Source organism: Pinus tabuliformis, chromosome 1_2 (genome assembly GCF_031772625.1).
Source record: "Pinus tabuliformis cultivar Carrire ecotype Pingquan chromosome 1_2, CPIR1, whole genome shotgun sequence".
NCBI classification, from domain to species: domain Eukaryota; kingdom Viridiplantae; phylum Streptophyta; class Pinopsida; order Pinales; family Pinaceae; genus Pinus; species Pinus tabuliformis.
In genome coordinates this window covers 584,732,129-584,749,697 of record NC_142298.1, presented here as the reverse complement: position 1 = coordinate 584,749,697, position 17,569 = coordinate 584,732,129, and the positions used below count along the sequence as shown (strand labels likewise).

The 17,569-nt window shown below is 33.4% G+C and overlaps 1 protein-coding gene across 1 annotated transcript; it reads left to right on the top strand.

The window, feature by feature from the left end:
• The first annotated feature begins 251 nt into the window (after positions 1-251).
• Positions 252-1,004, top strand: LOC149207003 (thaumatin-like protein). Its single transcript, XM_089393833.1, has one exon. The coding sequence runs from the start codon at positions 286-288 to the stop codon at positions 841-843; it is 558 nt and encodes a 185-aa protein (XP_089249959.1). The 5' UTR covers positions 252-285; the 3' UTR covers positions 844-1,004.
• The last annotated feature ends 16,565 nt before the right edge of the window (positions 1,005-17,569 follow it).

Genomic DNA, 17,569 nt, shown 5'->3' with positions numbered 1-17,569 from the left:
GGAACATTACAACAGTACAAGGTGAGGGAGTTAACAAGTTGGTAGTGATTTTTTCACATTTTAATTTTTATTTAATTGTAGATTTAAAAACTATTTTAAAATTTGATTAAAAAAAATAAAATTAATTAATTTTACTTAATTATATAGAAAAACATTCATGAAATACTCAAATAAATATCAACGTCACGTTTTTTTCCTTATCCGTAGTAATTTTTTACCCAACTAGGGGGATCAACCTTCTTAAGAAGGGTACAGTAATCCCTTGACTGCATTGCATCGTATTTTATGTACGTAAATGAGTTCAGATATGATAAAGAAATATTTGATATCATAAAGAAATATCTTTTTTCTTTTGTAACTGCAGGAGCTACGGGTGCGACGTTTGTGATCCAGAACCAGTGTTCATACACGGTATGGGCCGCAGGAATTCCCGTAGGTGGCGGTCAAGCGTTGGGGCAGGGTCAATCATGGAGTGTTGACGTGCCCGCAGGAACAAGCTCAGGTAGATTTTGGGGACGTACTGGATGCTCCTTCGATGCCTCTGGTAAAGGAAGCTGCAGCACTGGTGACTGCGGTGGCGTGCTCAGCTGTACGCTCTCGGGACAGTCTCCTACAACGCTGGTTGAATATACTCTGAATGGGGGCAACAATCAAGATTTCTATGACCTCTCTGTAATTGATGGTTTCAATGTCCCTCTCTCCCTAACTCCCTCCGACGGTAGCTGCAAAGCACTGACTTGCAAAATGGACCAGTGCCCAGATGCCTACCTATATCCCACTGATGACACTAAAACCCACGCTTGCGCTTCTGGTGCTAATTACAACATTATATTCTGCCCTTGATTAGAAGTTTATCATACTGAATTCTCTGGTCGTTACATAAAATACATCGTTAGTAAACCGATTTCTATGTAGTACCATAGCTATAATAAGAGTATTACAATCATGTTGATTGTATTTTCATATTTATAATAAGAATACCATTGCGTGCATGGTCGCAAGAAGTTCTATCATGTAAAAGCCAAAGGTGTTTTACTTCTACTTTGCAAATGAGTAATGCTATTTTGGAAAACTTAAGGGGTATATGCATCAATTTGGATATCTTTTAAGGGATCTTAAATGATTTAATAAATAATTAAAGATGATTTTATAAATGTCAAAGTAAATAATTATAGATAATTTTATAAATATTAAAGTAAGGAAATGACTACACATTTATTCGAAACCTAATTGTACGAAGATTAAATCAAACCTGTTTTAACGCAAACATTTATTCAAAACTCAAACATGCGAAGAGCTTGCGAAAGTTTCCAATCAATCGTATTTGTCATTCAGATTTTCATGTACGAACCAGGAAGAGGGAAGTCTGTGACCACTAGTTTCAAGACGGACCGGGAACACCTAGAAGATTACGAGTTGCGGAAATTGGGAAGTAATTTTAATGTGCCAAACGACGATCCCGTCTCTTCTAACCAGTCCACGAGACCTGTGTCGTATTGGATTCTTGGTTAATTATTAAATTAAAATTTAGGGGACCTGTGCTATATTGTATTTTTGGAGACCTGTGCCATATTTAATCATTAAAACCCGTCCATTCTGTGCTGTATTGTATTCTTGGAGACCTTTGCCATATTGTAATCATTAAACGCCATATCTTCTGTGCTATATTGTATTCTTCGATACCTGTGCCATATTGTATTCTTGGTCAATCATTAAACGAAAGGTTTGGGGACCTGTGCTATATTGTATACTTGGTCAATCAATAAACTACATGTCTTCTAACCATTCTAGGAGAACTGTGCCATATTATATTGGGTGCTACATATTTCCCAGTTCACAGTTAGATTTAAACAAATATATTATTTAGGGATCGGCATATACAGCCAGACAGTATTGATGAGCTTATTATCGGTTAAATATTACTTACCATTATATTCTTCATCCATAATTACATAAAAATTTGGTGGACCCATGCTATATTGTATTCTTGGTCAATTATTATATTCTTCATCCATAATTACATGAAAATTGGGTGGACCCATGCTATATTGTATTCTTGGTCAATTACTAAATGAAAATTTAGATCTCATTCCATCTTGATAGTCATTAAGCTGATAGGTGTCCCTCTTATTGGGATTGGGCATTTTAATCATTTTGCTAATTAATCCCTTTGATTTGATGGTTTAAACTAAAAGATGCCAACATACTCTCGGCGTTTAGTGAAATTAAAAGCCATAACTTCCTTGCATATCCAAATCTGGTGTTTAAATCTTACTTAAATTAGTTTTTTACCAAATGAGATTAGATTTTAACTGTCATTTATCTCCACGTATGAGGATTAACAAAAATAATATTAAAAAATAAAATAAAAAGAATATGAAACAATATAGGATGGAACAACAATTTTCCTTCCATATTCGCAACATGCAGTTATCCCATCATTTAATCATGAAACTCTTGACTGTTGGCATTCTCCCGGCTATATGGGATTAGAAAAAATGATAAGAAAAAATGAAATTAAAAAATTAATGTCAAAAAAGCGTGAAACTGATGTCTCTTTGCATTTTGAAACTTATGAAACTAAGGTATGCGACTATGTGTTATAATATTCTAATTGTGCACCTTTGTCATAAATGTGGCTGTGTAATGGCCCCGTGTTCATATTATCTTTGCGTCCGATGGTCTATTTCAAGAGATCAAAAGTCAGTTTCAATTTCTCAAGATCAACATGTCACTGAGAGTGTCATTGATACATCATGGCCGGCCACCTTTACCTTGCAAATTTTATTGCAAATTTTATTTAAGATTTATGGCCTCATTTTCTGCCTTCCTCACGTAACTCATAAGCCTCCAGGAATCATGGAATAAAACTGGTCATGTTGTAGGTATTCATCTTGCGAATTTGATTTAAGATTTATGGCCTCATTTATCCCTTGCTCACTCGCTCAGGTAGCTCGTAAGCCTTCACGAATCGTGGAAATAAAATTTGTTATATTGTAAGAATTTGCAAAAAGTCGAAAGTCTACACTATTGTAGTGATCACAACAATTGAATGGTTATCGATATGGAATCGATTCCATGTCTGGAGGGTAGTTGATATCTATATGGAATCGAATTGAATGGTTATCCACGAGAATCAGCAACAACGATTTTAATTATCCAGCAACCACACCAGCATCCTCATTTGCAGAGATGGCATCTACAGGATTTGACCAACATCCTCGTTTGTAGAGATGGAATCTACAGGATTTGAACCAGGTATTTTATCGTAACCCACAACTTAGCATCCCAAATTTTATTCTGTTAATCAACGCCATTGCCGAGGCCTATATAGCTACGGATGGCAGTCATAGTTGCTCAACATAAACCCTAACCCTAAAACTCCCATGCCCTAAACCTAGATCTCAGGTGCGGTGTTAAAGCCTACTCTAAACATTCACAAAAGTGAATACATTTTTTATTTTTGATGAACCCTAACCCTAAAATCCCCATGCACAGTTGTTATTATTTGCATAGTTATTATTTATAGGTAAATATGTGTATTTCTAAATATATAAATTTTAGGATTTTTATTTTATAAATAAAAAATTGTGGATGAATAAAATTTAATAAAAATATATTTTTGGTCATTTTTATTTTTAAAAATATCAAATTAAACTTTAATTTTAATTTTGATAATTAATCATTAATGATAACTAATATTGTTTATGTTATATTACATTGTAATTTATCAAATGCTGTAATGAAACATTGAAAAATGAGAAGACTAAACTAATGTTGTTCAAACATAATCTCTTTTTAATATTTTTAATTAATATTAATAATCAAATATATTCAACCACATTAATCAAATATAGACAAACATATTCAAATCAAGTCAACCATTACTCAAACATAGTCAATAACCTCTTCCAATAACCAATAAATATAGTCAATGTTAATATAAATGTGTTATTATTAATGTCTTGATGATTTATCATGTTTTAATGATTATAGTACAATATATTCATATAAATTTTTTGTATTGATGTCTTAATGGTTTACAATGTGAGTTGTCTTTAGTGCGAATTTTTGGAAGCTTTTCCTGTGGATTTTCCTGGTCTTTTCTCTAAAATCATGCAAGAATCCATTGAAATCACAAGTTTGATGGGTAACCCCTGCACAATAGAAGTGCACGAGGGGTTTTCCAAGGTGTTGAATAACACCAAAAACTAGTTTAAATAACACAAATCAAGATTTCACCACAAAAGTTTCCGTCGGATTTTGGCACTAGAAACTCTAAAAGTCACATTAAAGACAACTCTTTTACAATGTGGTTCAAAAAATTAATTCCTGTTAATTCCTTGCCATTTTTTATTCCTTTGGTTTCTAATATTTTTCACTTGGGTTTAGTAATTCCCAATGGTTTATAATATCAAATTATTGGTTTTCTTCATTCTTCAACTTTTTAATATTAATAATTCCTTGGGTTCATAATCCCTTGAGGGTTTAGTGTTAATCCTTTGGGTTTATTATTCTTTTTGGTTTATTATATCAATCCCTTGGGTTCATTATTCCCTTGGGTTTATATTATCAGTCCCTTTTGTTTAATAATATTGCCTTAGGTTCATAATCGCTTGGGGTTTTAGTATTAATCCCTTGGGTTTATAATATCAATCGCTTTGGTTTATTATTCTCAAGTCAAACATGGTTTATTATAATGTCGACCATGGTCCAACATGGAATTGTGATAGGATTTGTCTCAATATGTAAATCAATGATGGTGGATCATGTTTATTTTAATGTTTATAATATTTTTCTTAGGGTTTATATACGTTGGGTTTATAATATTAGTCCCTTGGATTTAATATTATTCCCTTGGGTTCATAATCCCTTGGGGTCTTAGTATTAATCCCTTTGTTTTATTATTCCTTTGGATTTCTCATATTAATCCCTTGGGTTTATTATTCCCTTAGGTTTATAATATCGATCATGGTAAACCATTGTCAATCATAGCCAACCATGCTTGAATGTCACATTGTGACAAGGATTGTCTCACCATGAAAATAAATAATAATCCTTTGGTTTTATTATATCAATCCTTTAGGTTTATTATTCCCGTGGATTTATATTATGAGTCCCTTTTGTTTAATAGTATTTCCTTGGGGTTTTAGTATTAAACCCTTGGGTTTATAATATCAATCGCTTGGGTTTATTATTCCTCAGTCAAACATGGTTTATTATGATGTCGACCATGGTCCAGCATGGAATTGTGATAAGGATTGTCTCAATATGAAAATCAATGATGGTACATCATATTTATTTCAATGTTTATAATATTTGTCTTAGGGTTTATATACGTTGGGTTTATAATATCCTTGGGTTTAATATTATTCCCTTGGGTTCATAAACCCTTGAGGTTTTAGTATTAATCCCTTGCGTTTACTATTCCCTTAGGTTTATAATATCAATCATGGTCAACCATTGTCAATCATAGCCAACCATGGTCAACCATGTTTGAATGTTGCATTGTAACAAGGATTGTCTCACGATCAAAATAAACCATGTTTATTTTTGTGTTTGTAGTATTTATATTTGGGTTTATCAATATTGGATTTATAATATTAGTACCTTAGGCTTAATATTATTCCCTTAGGTTCATAATCCCTTGGGGTTTTAGTATTAATCCCTTGGGCTTAATATTAGTCCCTTGGGTTCATAATCCCTAGGGGTTTTAGTATTAATCCCTTGGGATTTTAGTATTAATGTAAATAAGTTGGATTTACTATTCCCTTAGGTTTATAATATGAAAATCAATGATGGTTGATAATGTTTGTTTTAATTTTTATAATATTTGTCTTGGGGTTTATATACGTTGGGTTTATAATATTAGTCCATTAGATTTAATATTATTCCCTTGGGTTCATAATCCCTTGGGGTCTTAGTATTAATCCCTTCATTTTATTATTCCTTTGGGTTTCTCATATTAATCCCTTGGGTTTATTATTCACTTAGGTTTATAATATCGATCATGGTAAACCATTGTCAATCATAGCCAACCATGGTCAACCATGTTTGAATGTCACATTGTGACAAAGATTGTCTCACGATGAAAATAAATAATAATCCCTTGGGTTTTTTATTCCTTTGGATTTATTATATCAATCCATTGGGTTTTTTATTCCCTTGGTTTTATATTATTAGTCCCTTTTGTTTAATAGTATTCCCTTTGGTGCATAATCCCTTGGGTTTATATATCAATCAAATGGGTTTATTATTCCTAAGTCAAACACGGTTTATTATGATGTCGACCATGGTCCAACATGGAATTGTGATAAGGATTGTCTCAATATGAAAATCAATGATGGTACATCATGTTTATTTCAATCATTATAATATTTGTCTTAGGGTTTATATACGCTGGATTTATAATATTAGTCACTTGGGTTTAGTATTATTCCCTTGGGTTTAATATTATTCCCTTGGGTTCATAACCCCTTGGGGTTTTAGTACTAATCCCTTCGTTTATTATTCCTTTCGGTTTCTCATATTAATCCCTCGGGTTTATTATTCCCTTAGGTTTATAATATCGATCATGGTAAACCATTGTCAATCATAGCCAACCATGGTAAACCATGCTTGAATGTCACATTGTCACAAGGATTTTCTAACGATGAAAATAAATACCTTGGGTTTATTATTCATTAGGGTTTTAATATCAATCCCTTGGGTTTATTATTCCATCAAGGTTTATAATATCAAACATGGTCAACCGTGGTTGAATGTCACATTGTGACAAGGATTGTCTCACCATGAAAATAGATCATGTTTATTTTAGACATTGTAATATTTATATTTGGTTTTACGAATGTTGGGTTTGTAATATTAGTCCATTGGGTTTAATATTATTCCATTGGGTTCATAATCCCTAGTGTCTTAGTATTAATCCCTTGAGTTTATTATTCATTTGGGTTTATAATATCAATCCCTTGGGTTTATTATTCCCTTTGGTTTATAATATCATCATTATAAACCATTGCCAATCATAGCCAAACATGGTCAACCATGGTTGAATGTCGCATTCTGACAAGAATTGTCTCACCATAAAAATAAACCATGTTTATTTTAGTGTTTGTAATATTTATATTTACGAATATTGTGCTCATAATATTAGTCCCTTGGGCTTAATATTGTTCCCTTGGGTTCATATTTTCTTGGGGTTTTAGTATTACTCTCTTCGGTTTATTATTCATTTGGGTTTACAATATCAAAATTTGGTTTTTTTTATTCCCTTAGGTTTATAATATAGATCATAGCCAAACAAGGTGAACCATGTTTGAATGTCACATTGTGACAAGGATTGTCTCACCATCAAAATAGAGTATGTTTATTTTAGTGTTTGTAGTATTGATATTTGCCTTTACTCGATGTGAAGTTTATAATATTAGTCCCATGGGTTTAATATTATTCCCTTGGCTTCATAATCCCTTGGGTTTTAGTATTTATCCCTTGGGTTTATTATTCATTTGGGTTTATAATATCAATCCCTTGAGTTTATTATTCCCTTTGGTTGATAATATAAATCATGGTAAATCATTGTCAGTCATAGCGAAACATCGTCAACCATGGTTGAATGTCGCATTGTGACAAGAATTGTCTCACTGTCAAATAAACCATGTTTATTTTAGTATTTGTAGTATTTATATTTGGGTTTACCAATGTTAGTTTTATAATATTAGTCCCTTGATTGAATGTCACATTTTGACAAAGATTGACTCACCATGAAAATAAACCATGTTTCCATTGCTAGTAGGTTGATGGGTCGCATGCCCGGCACATATGTTTTTTTTGCTGGCCTTGTGTGTTAGTATTTTAGTGTTTGTAGTGTTTATATTTGGGTTTAACAATGTTGGGTTTGTAATATTAGTCTCACGGGTTTAATATTATTCCCTTGGGTTCATAATCCCTTGGGGTTTTCGCATTAATACCTTAGTTTTATTATTCCTTGGGGTTTATAATATCAATGTCTTAGGTTTATTATTCCGTTCGGTTTATAATATCGATCATGGTCAACCATTGTCAATCATAGGCAACCATGGCCAACCATGGTTGAATGTTACATTGTGACAAGGATTCTCTCACCATGAAAATAAACCATGTTTATTTTTGTTTTTCTAATATTTATATTAGGGTTTACCAATGTTGGATTTATAATATTAGTCCCTTGGGTTCAACATTATTTTCTTTGGTTCATATTCCCTTGGGCTTTTAGTATTAATCCTTTGGGTTTATTATTAACTTGGGTTTATAGTATCAATCATGGTCATCTTTATGTTTCTCTTGTGTTTTTAATATTAATTCCTTGCGCTTCTTGATCCCTTAAGTTTTTAATATTTATTCGTTGGGCTCACTAATTCCTTAGGTTTATAATATTAAAGAGTTGGGTTTATTAGTTCATTGGCTTTATAATATTAGTCCTTTTTGTTTAATATTATTCCCGTTGGTTCATAATCCCTTGAGATTTTAGTATTAAACCCTTAGGTATTAATAAACAAAAGACACAAATATTATAAACCCAATGTATACAAACGCTAAGATAACTATTAAAAATACTAAATCTTAATAATAATAATAATAGTAGTAGTTTATATTATTATAATAATATTAATATAATAATCATAAATATATAAATATATAAGAATATAGTTGCTATTATTTGTATAGTTATTAATTACCATAAATAATTGGTCTTTATTGTTATTGTTATAATAATATATTACAATAATAATGATTTTATGATTATAATAATAATAGTTATATTTTTATATTATTATAATAATATAATATTATTATAATATTATAATGAAATATTATTATTATTATTATAAAATATAATTGTTATGATTTTTTTTATAATTTTATATTATTTTAATAATATAATCATAATCTAATATTATTATGATCTATTCTTATTATTAATTAATATATATTAAGAGTCTATATTGGGGAGAATTTGTTTGGGTCAGAGCGTAGTGCTCAGGATCTCATTATTTGCAATGGTCTAACGAAGTGCCCCAATTCTAGCGAGATGACCTCCATCCATGGGCTTGGTAGCAACGTGGTAGACTATGTTATTTTCGAGCTCCTGTTATATAAAAAAATAATAAAGTTTGACATTTTAAATGGCCACGAGTCTGACTCTGATCATAGGCCTTTACTTATAACTCTCAATTTTGTCATGCATAGAGATCCCATAGAAAATAATCCTTATAGACAAAAGAACTTTATATTTGATAGAAATAAAAATGATCTCTTTCTAAATGAATTAAAAACTAATTTGCTTCCTTTATCTAGTATAGACAACATAGAAGGCCTCTATCATAATTTTAATACAACCCTCTCATATTCTATTAACAAGTTCTCAATTGAAGTTTCAAATAGTAAAAGAAATAGAAAAACCAACCCATGGTATGACAAAGATTGTAAAAGTGCAAGGAGAGCAATTAAGGAAGCTGTTTATGAATCTCTTAAAATGGGCAAGATAAAAATATACAAAGCCTTAACTAAAAGGAAAAAGAGGTAGTACATTCGTCAAAGACAAGAGAATCTCTTACACCTCTTTAAGATAGGTCCTAAGAAATTTTGGAGGCAGATTCTGACTAGGAAAACTAAAGATAATAATAAAATTTCTCTACATGATTGGAATTCCTATCTTAAAAAGCTTTATGAATATCCTAATGTTATGGATAACTTGAAACCCTGCTCACAACGAAAGAAGTTTTCTCTTTAGAAGACATTCAGTTTGGGGTTAATCACCTACCTAATGGGAAAGCTAAGGACATTGAAGGTTACCAGGCAGAAATATTAAATATTGGAGGTCTTGTTCTCATCCCCCACATCCACAAGCTTTTCAATCAAGTAGTCAAGCAAGGGTTCCCTAAACCATGGACTGAGAGCCTCATTATCCCCATTTTTAAAAGTGTGGATACAAATAACCCCTCTAATTATTGAACAATTATGATCAGCCCTCTCTTAGCCAAGTTATATGGTAGTATTTTGGAAAAGAAGTTGAGCATATGGCTTGAAAGTGAAGGTAAGCAAGCTAAAGGCCAAGCAGGTTTAAAAAGGAATCACTCAACAACAGACCACCTCGTTACGCTTAGGATCATTGTGGAGGAATTTCTTAATGATAAATCCAATCACTTTTGTTGCTTTGTGGACTTTAGAAAGGGTTTTGATATGGTTCCTAGAAACAACCTTTGAAATAGATTAGAAGAGCTAAAGGTTCCTTTCGAGTTGAGAGCTACCGCTATAAGGTTATACAAGAATGTAATTTCCAAGCTAAAGAGCAATGAGGGGTGGTCGAAAGATATTAAGTGTAATATCGGAGTTAAACAAGGTTGCCCCCTCTCCCCTAACCTATTTCGCATTTACATCAACAAGCTCGAAGGTTATTTAGAGGAAGCAGGTTGTGCCAGCATGATCTTAGTTGGGATGGTCGTCATCCTTCTTCTCTATGCTAACGATATTGTTCTTCTCATAAGGTGCCCATCTGACCTTGATAAGCAACTTAGGCTTCTTAAGGATTTCTGCTCTACCATGGGTATGACTATCAACATTGGCAAAACAAAAGTTATGATTATCAAATCCAAGAAGGACACTTACGCTAATTTTAAGTATGACAATAATAAATTGGAGGAAGTGTATTCTTACAAGTACCTAGGAATTGATATTCATCACAAGCTCAATTGGAACCATAGCATCGAGAAAAGGATTAACGGGGGGTGGAAAGCTTATTTTGGTCTTGAAAATAATTGTAAAATGGCAAATCCCGTAATGTGGGATAAAAAGAAGTTCCTCTTTGAAAAATTAGTCACTCTTGTTATCCTATATGGATGTGAGATTTGGGGTTGCAGCATCTCTAGAGAATCCTGGAGAAAGATTGAGCAAATCCAGAAGTGTTTTATAACGTATAACCTGAAAATTAAAAGAAATACACCATATCCTATTCTCCTTATAGAAGTAGGTCTTGCCCCTATCGAGAGCCTGGCTATGATTAGGCCTTTGTTGTACAAGCACAATCTCAATAACATTAGAGATCTTAGACTTCCTAAGCTAGCTTTAAATTCCAGCCAAAACCGCCTAAGGCTCAAACATGGATGGTATAAAGACACGAGGGCCTCGTTAAACTTTTGGGAGATCAACGAGAATGATGCATTACAAAACATTAATAACATTAAAAATATTGTTACTTCTGAGTTCAAAGAAAAAATGTGGTGTGAGAAAGATTTAGCGGCTAAAAGAAAATTAAGTTATTATAAGAAGGTCATCAACCCTACCATAGAAGATCAAAAGTATCTCCCTATTTTAACTAGGTCAAAGAATAAAATTAATATAGCAAAGATTAGAACGAACTCTTATGAGCTCCATAGTCAAACAGGTCATTGGGCAGTTCCTAAAATAGCATGGATGGAAAGGATATGCCATCTTTGTGAGAATAGGAACATCGAGGATGAAAACCACTTCCTCTTAGAGTGCCCCACATACAACAACATTAGATCTCAGTTTCATATTCTTTGTCGCAATATTGACCTTCCTAGCCTTTTACGATGTCAAAATTATAATGACCTCGGGATGCTTCTCTCCAAGCTTTTTGAGCATAGGAATAAAATCTTAAATCAAACTAAATAATTTGTTTCTTTAGGTACAATAGACCAAAATTTGGTCTCAATGGATGTTAACCATCATCATTAATATAATATTATATAATAATATATATACATATATAAACAATATGTTTGTTAATATTTATATAGTTATTAATAATCCTAAATACCAATAATAATTAACCCAATGTATACAAATGCTAAAATAAATATTAAAAATACTAAAGCCTAAGAATAATATTATTATTATTATTAGTTTATATTATTATAATAATATTAATATAATAATCAATATATAAATATATAAAATATAGTTGCTAATATAAGAATATAGTTGCTATTATTTGTATAGTTATTAATTATTATAAATAATTGGTCTTTATTGTTATTATTATAATAATATATTATAATAATATTGATTATTTTATTATTATAATAATAATTATATTTGTAAAAGAAGATCTGATTTGGAATACGCTGAAATGAAGGTTCCAGCAGAATGCAAGAACGCTGGACGGGCTACCCACACTGTTCAACCAGTAATCGATATCAGTTGCAATGTGGAGCACGTTGTTCAACCAGTAATCGATATCAGTTACAATGTGGAGCACGCTATTCAGGAAGGAACAAATCTGGACAGCGCTGATACTAAAAGAAGATCTGATTTGGAATACGCTGAAATGAAGGTTCCAGCAGAATGCAAGAACGCTGGATGGGCTACCCATGTTGTTCAACCAGTAATCGATATCAGTTGAAATGTGGAGCATGCTGTTCAACCAGGCAATGTGGAGCACGCTGTTCAACCAGTAATCGATATCAGTTACAATGTGGAGCACACTGTTCAAGAAGGAACAAATCTGGACACCGCTGATACTAAAAGAAGATCTGATTTGGAATACGCTGAAATGAAGGTTCCAGCAGAATGCAAGAACGTTGGATGGGCTACCCACGTTGTTCAACCAGTAATCGATATTAGTTGCAATGTGGAGCACGCTGTTCAACCAGGCAATGTGGAGCACGTTGTTCAACCATTAATCGATATGAGTTACAATGTCGAGCATGCTGTTCAAGAAGGAACATATCTGGACAGCGCTGATACTAAAAGAAGATCTGATTTGGAATACGCTGAAATGAAGGTTCCAGCAGAATGCAAGAATGCTGGACGGGCTACCCACGCTGTTCAACCAGTAATAGATATCAGTTGCAATGTGGAGCACGCTGTTCAACCAGTAATCGATATTAGTTACAATGTGGAGCACGCTGTTCAAGAAGGAACAAATCTGGACAACGGTGATACTAAAAGAAGATCTGATTTGGAATACGCTGAAATGAAGGTTCCAGCAGAATGCAAGAACACTGGACGGGCTACCCACGCTGTTCAACCAGTAATAGATATCAGTTGCAATGTGGAGCACACTGTTCAACCAGTAATCGATATCAGTTACAATGTGGAGCACGTTGTTCAAGAAGGAACAAATCTGGACAGCGCTGATACCTAAAGAAGATCTGATTTGGAATACGCTGAAATGAAGGTTCCAGCAGAATGCAAGAACGCTGGATAGGCTACCCACGCTGTTCAACCAGTAATCGATATTAGTTGCAATGTGGAGCACGCTGTTCAACTAGGCAATGTGGAGCACGCTGTTCAACCAGTAATCGATATCATTTACGATGTGGAGCACGCTGTTCAAGAAGGAACAAATCTGGACAGCGCTGATACTAAAAGAAGATTTGATTTGGAATACGCTGAAATGAAGGTTCCAGCAGAATGCAAGAACGCTGGACGGGCTACCCACGCTGTTCAACCAGTAATCGATATCAGTTGCAATGTGGAGCACGTTGTTCAACCAGTAATCGATATCAGTTACAATGTGGAGCACGCTGTTCAAGAAGGAACAAATCTGGACAGCACTGATACTAAAAGAAGATCTGATTTGGAATACGCTGAAATGAAGGTTCCAGCAGAATGCAAGAACGCTAGACGGGCTACCCACGCTGTTCAACCAGTAATCGATATCAGTTGCAATGTGGAGCACGATGTTCAACCAGGTAAGGTGGAGCACGTTGTTCAAGAAGGAACAAATCTGGACAGCGCTGATACTAAAAGAAGATCTGATTTGGAATACGTTGAAATGAAGGTTCCAGCAGAATGCAAGAACGTTGGACGGGCTACCCACGATGTTCAACCCGTAATCGATATCAGTTGCAATGTGGAGCACGCTGTTCAACCAGGCAATGTGGAGCACGTTGTTCAACCAGTAATCGATATCAGTTACAATGTGGAGCACGCTGTTCAAGAAGGAACAAATCTGGACAGCGCCGATACTAAAAGAAGATCTGATTTGGAATACGCTGAAATGAAGGTTCCAGCAGAATGTAAGAACGCTGGATGGGCTACCCACGATGTTCAACCAGTAATCGATATCAGTTGCAATGTGGAGCACGCTGTTTAACCAGGCAATGTGGAGCACGTTGTTCAACCAGTAATCGATATCAGTTACAATGTGGAGCACGCTGTTCAACCAGTATGCAATGTGGAGCACGCTGTTCAACCAGTAATCGTGAATGACAATGTGGAGGACACAGGCAGCATGGTCTCCTACGTTGTGGAGCACACATGAAACAATTCCAGAAGTAATGATGACAATGTGGAGCACGCAGGCAGCATGGTCTCCTACGTTGTGGAGCACACAAGCAACAATTCCAGCAGTAATGATGATACCGACTGCGCTGTGGAGCACACAGACAGCAATGTGGAACACGCAGGCAGTATGGTCTCTTACGGTGTCCCTTATGGTGATTCCAGCAGCAATAAGAAGGATCGCATTGAAGGTCCATCAGAATTCGTTAGTAAGGATGTGGAAATTAGTAAGGATGTTGAAATTAAGGATACCAAGAACATTAATGGTGATGCTATAAGAATCATGGACGATTATAATATATTTAAGGATGTTGAAATTAAGTATACCAAGAACATTAACGGTGATGCTAATAGAATCATGGATGATTATAATATATATAAGAATGGGAGCAACTTTGAAGGTAAAGATCTTGATGCTGAAACTAATTCGAGCTATAGAATTATTAAGAATGATAATGCTACCAGTGATAATTCTGGCAATGATAGGTTTGTTATGGGGAACCCCATTGTTCCCAATAAGCATGATAAGAGAGTCGTGAATCTCTCATCCATAATTCTCAACTCTGAAGAAACCAAAATCCTGAGCAAGGGATTGGGATTTGCGGTCTCACCGAAGAACATTCCCTTTGAAAGCATCATTTGCAACATTGAGAATGGGACTCAAGGTCTTTCCTCAAACGACAGGGAGATATTAAGACAAGAATGTTCCCTAGCTATGTTGAAGTCTAAATGCCCAAAGAGTAACTTGAATAAAGAGGGGCGAGAGGCTCTTACATCTCTCCGAAATAATGATAAGATAGTTGTTCTTAAAGCTGATAAAGGAGGCGCTTCCGTTGTGTTAAATAAAGAAGATTACATTCACAAAATGAATGAGCATTTGTGTTGTGGAAGTTATAGAAGAGTCAACTCCAACCCTATTCCCAAGGTGATAAAGCAGGTCAAGAAAGCCATCATGGAAACTAACCTGGAAGATAAAATAAAAAAGAAGCTGATTCCCTCCTGTGAGGTTATTCCTAGAATCTATGGATTACCAAAAATCCATAAGGAAGGGGTCCCCCTTAGACCAATTGTTAACACCATTGGTTCCCCTACCTATGAATTAGCTAAGTATGTAGCTAAGATCCTAAAACCTCTGGTTGGTAACACAGACTCTTTTATAAAAGACTCAAGTGATTTTGTAAAGCTTATTAAGAATAAAAGGGTGCATAAAGATGATATTCTAGTAAGCTTTGATGTCATATCTTTGTTTACAAAGATTCCTCTTGTTGAAGCTGTTCATGTTATAAAGATGGCCACCGATCCTGAAACAGCGAAGCTTGCAGAAATCTATTTGCGGTCCACTTTTTTCAGTTTTCAAGATCACTATTATGAACAAATTTCTGGAGTCGCCATGGGTTCCCCGCTCTCACCTATTGTCGCCAACCTATACATGGAGTACTTTGAAAGAAAAGCTCTTGGCTCATTCCACTTGAAGCCAGCATGGTGGAAAAGATTTGTCGATGACACCAACCTGAATTGGACTCATGGTAAGGCAAAGCTTGAGAAGTTCTTCAATCATCTTAACTCTATATCTTCCGAAATCAAATTTACGATGGAGCTTGAGGAGAATGTTAAGATCCCCTTTCTAGACGTTTTGATCAGTAGAAAAGAGGATGGTACTTTGGGACACCAGGTGTACAGGAAGAAAACTCATACTGATAGCTATCTTCATGCTGACTCTTACCATCATACCTCCCAAAAATCCGGCGTCTTAAACACCCTGGCTGTGAGGGCTTTCAGGATTTCTGACCCTGATCACATAAAGGATGAGATTGAACACTTAACCTCTGTCTTCAAAAACATTGGATACAAGGAGTGGAGTATCAAGAAAGCTATGAGAAGGGCTCAGGATAGGGCCCTCTCTGAGCGTCCCCCTGGAGACAAGAAAGAATATCAAGGGAAAGTTTACCTTCCATTCATCCAAGGGATTACAGATAAGATTGCAAAATTTTTAAGGAAGAATAACATAGACACTCAATTTACAACATGTGGAACGATAAGGCAAATGATGAGGTCGGTTAAGGATAACATTGATCGACAACAACTCAAGGGAGTGTACAAGATCGATTGCTCATGTGGCAAGAGTTATATTGGGGAAACAGGTCAGTCTCTGAAAATAAGACTTAAAGAGCATGCCGCTGACATAAAGAATGAAAGATCCTGCACATGAGCCCTTGCAGAGCACTCATCCAAGACCAAACATCATGTGTGTTTGGAATACGCCAAGGTAATTGCAAGAGAGGACAACTATCATAAAAGAAAAATCAGAGAGGCCATTGAAATTATGAAATTTCCTCAGAACCTCAACAGGGACAATGGGAGTGAAAAATCACTGGAAATTGGCTTCCTCTGATCAAACAAATAAACCCCCCAGACCCTTGGAAGCATAGGATCGGAAATAGGGGGTCTTTCATTTCGAAAGTTTAATTAATTAATTAAAACAATTAAAACAAATTAATCTAATTAATTTAATTTAATTTAATTTAATTTAATTTAATTAATTAATTAATTAAAATTAAATTAAATTAATGATTTAATTCTTAAATAAAATAAAATAAAATATGAAATTAATCATAACCTCTCAAATAATAAATCAAATGATTAATAATAATCCAAAAAATATCTTTGATTATGAAAAAATATAACTAAAAATAACTTTGATTATAAAAATTTAATTAATAAAATAAGATCTAATTAAGATCTCTCTAATAAAGATTAATCAAATAAAAAATTTTAGAATTATATAAAATTAAAACATTAGGATGTAGTATGAATTAATTGATTTTCATTAAATTCAATGAGGATTATTTAAATCAAAATTAATTAAACAAAATAATTTAATTTAATTTAATCTATTAATTATAGAAAAAGAGAGAAATTAAAATAAAAAATTTTAATCATATAAAAATTTAAATGAAATAATTTTTTTTTAAATGAAATAAAAATTTTAATCAAATAAAAATTTAAATGAAATAATTTTTTTTTCAATGAAATAAAAAATTTTAAATGAAATAAAAATTAGAGCTTTAGTATTATAAATTAATTTCTTTATCAATTTTAATTGGATTTTAATTAAATTTAAAGGGGACTAATTAATTAATTAAAAACAAATTTATTTTATTAATTAATCAATTTATTAATCAAATAAAAATAAAAATTAGAAATTAATAAATTAATTAATTTGATAAGTTAATTAATTAATTAATCAATTAATTAATTGATTAATCAATAATTGATTAATTGA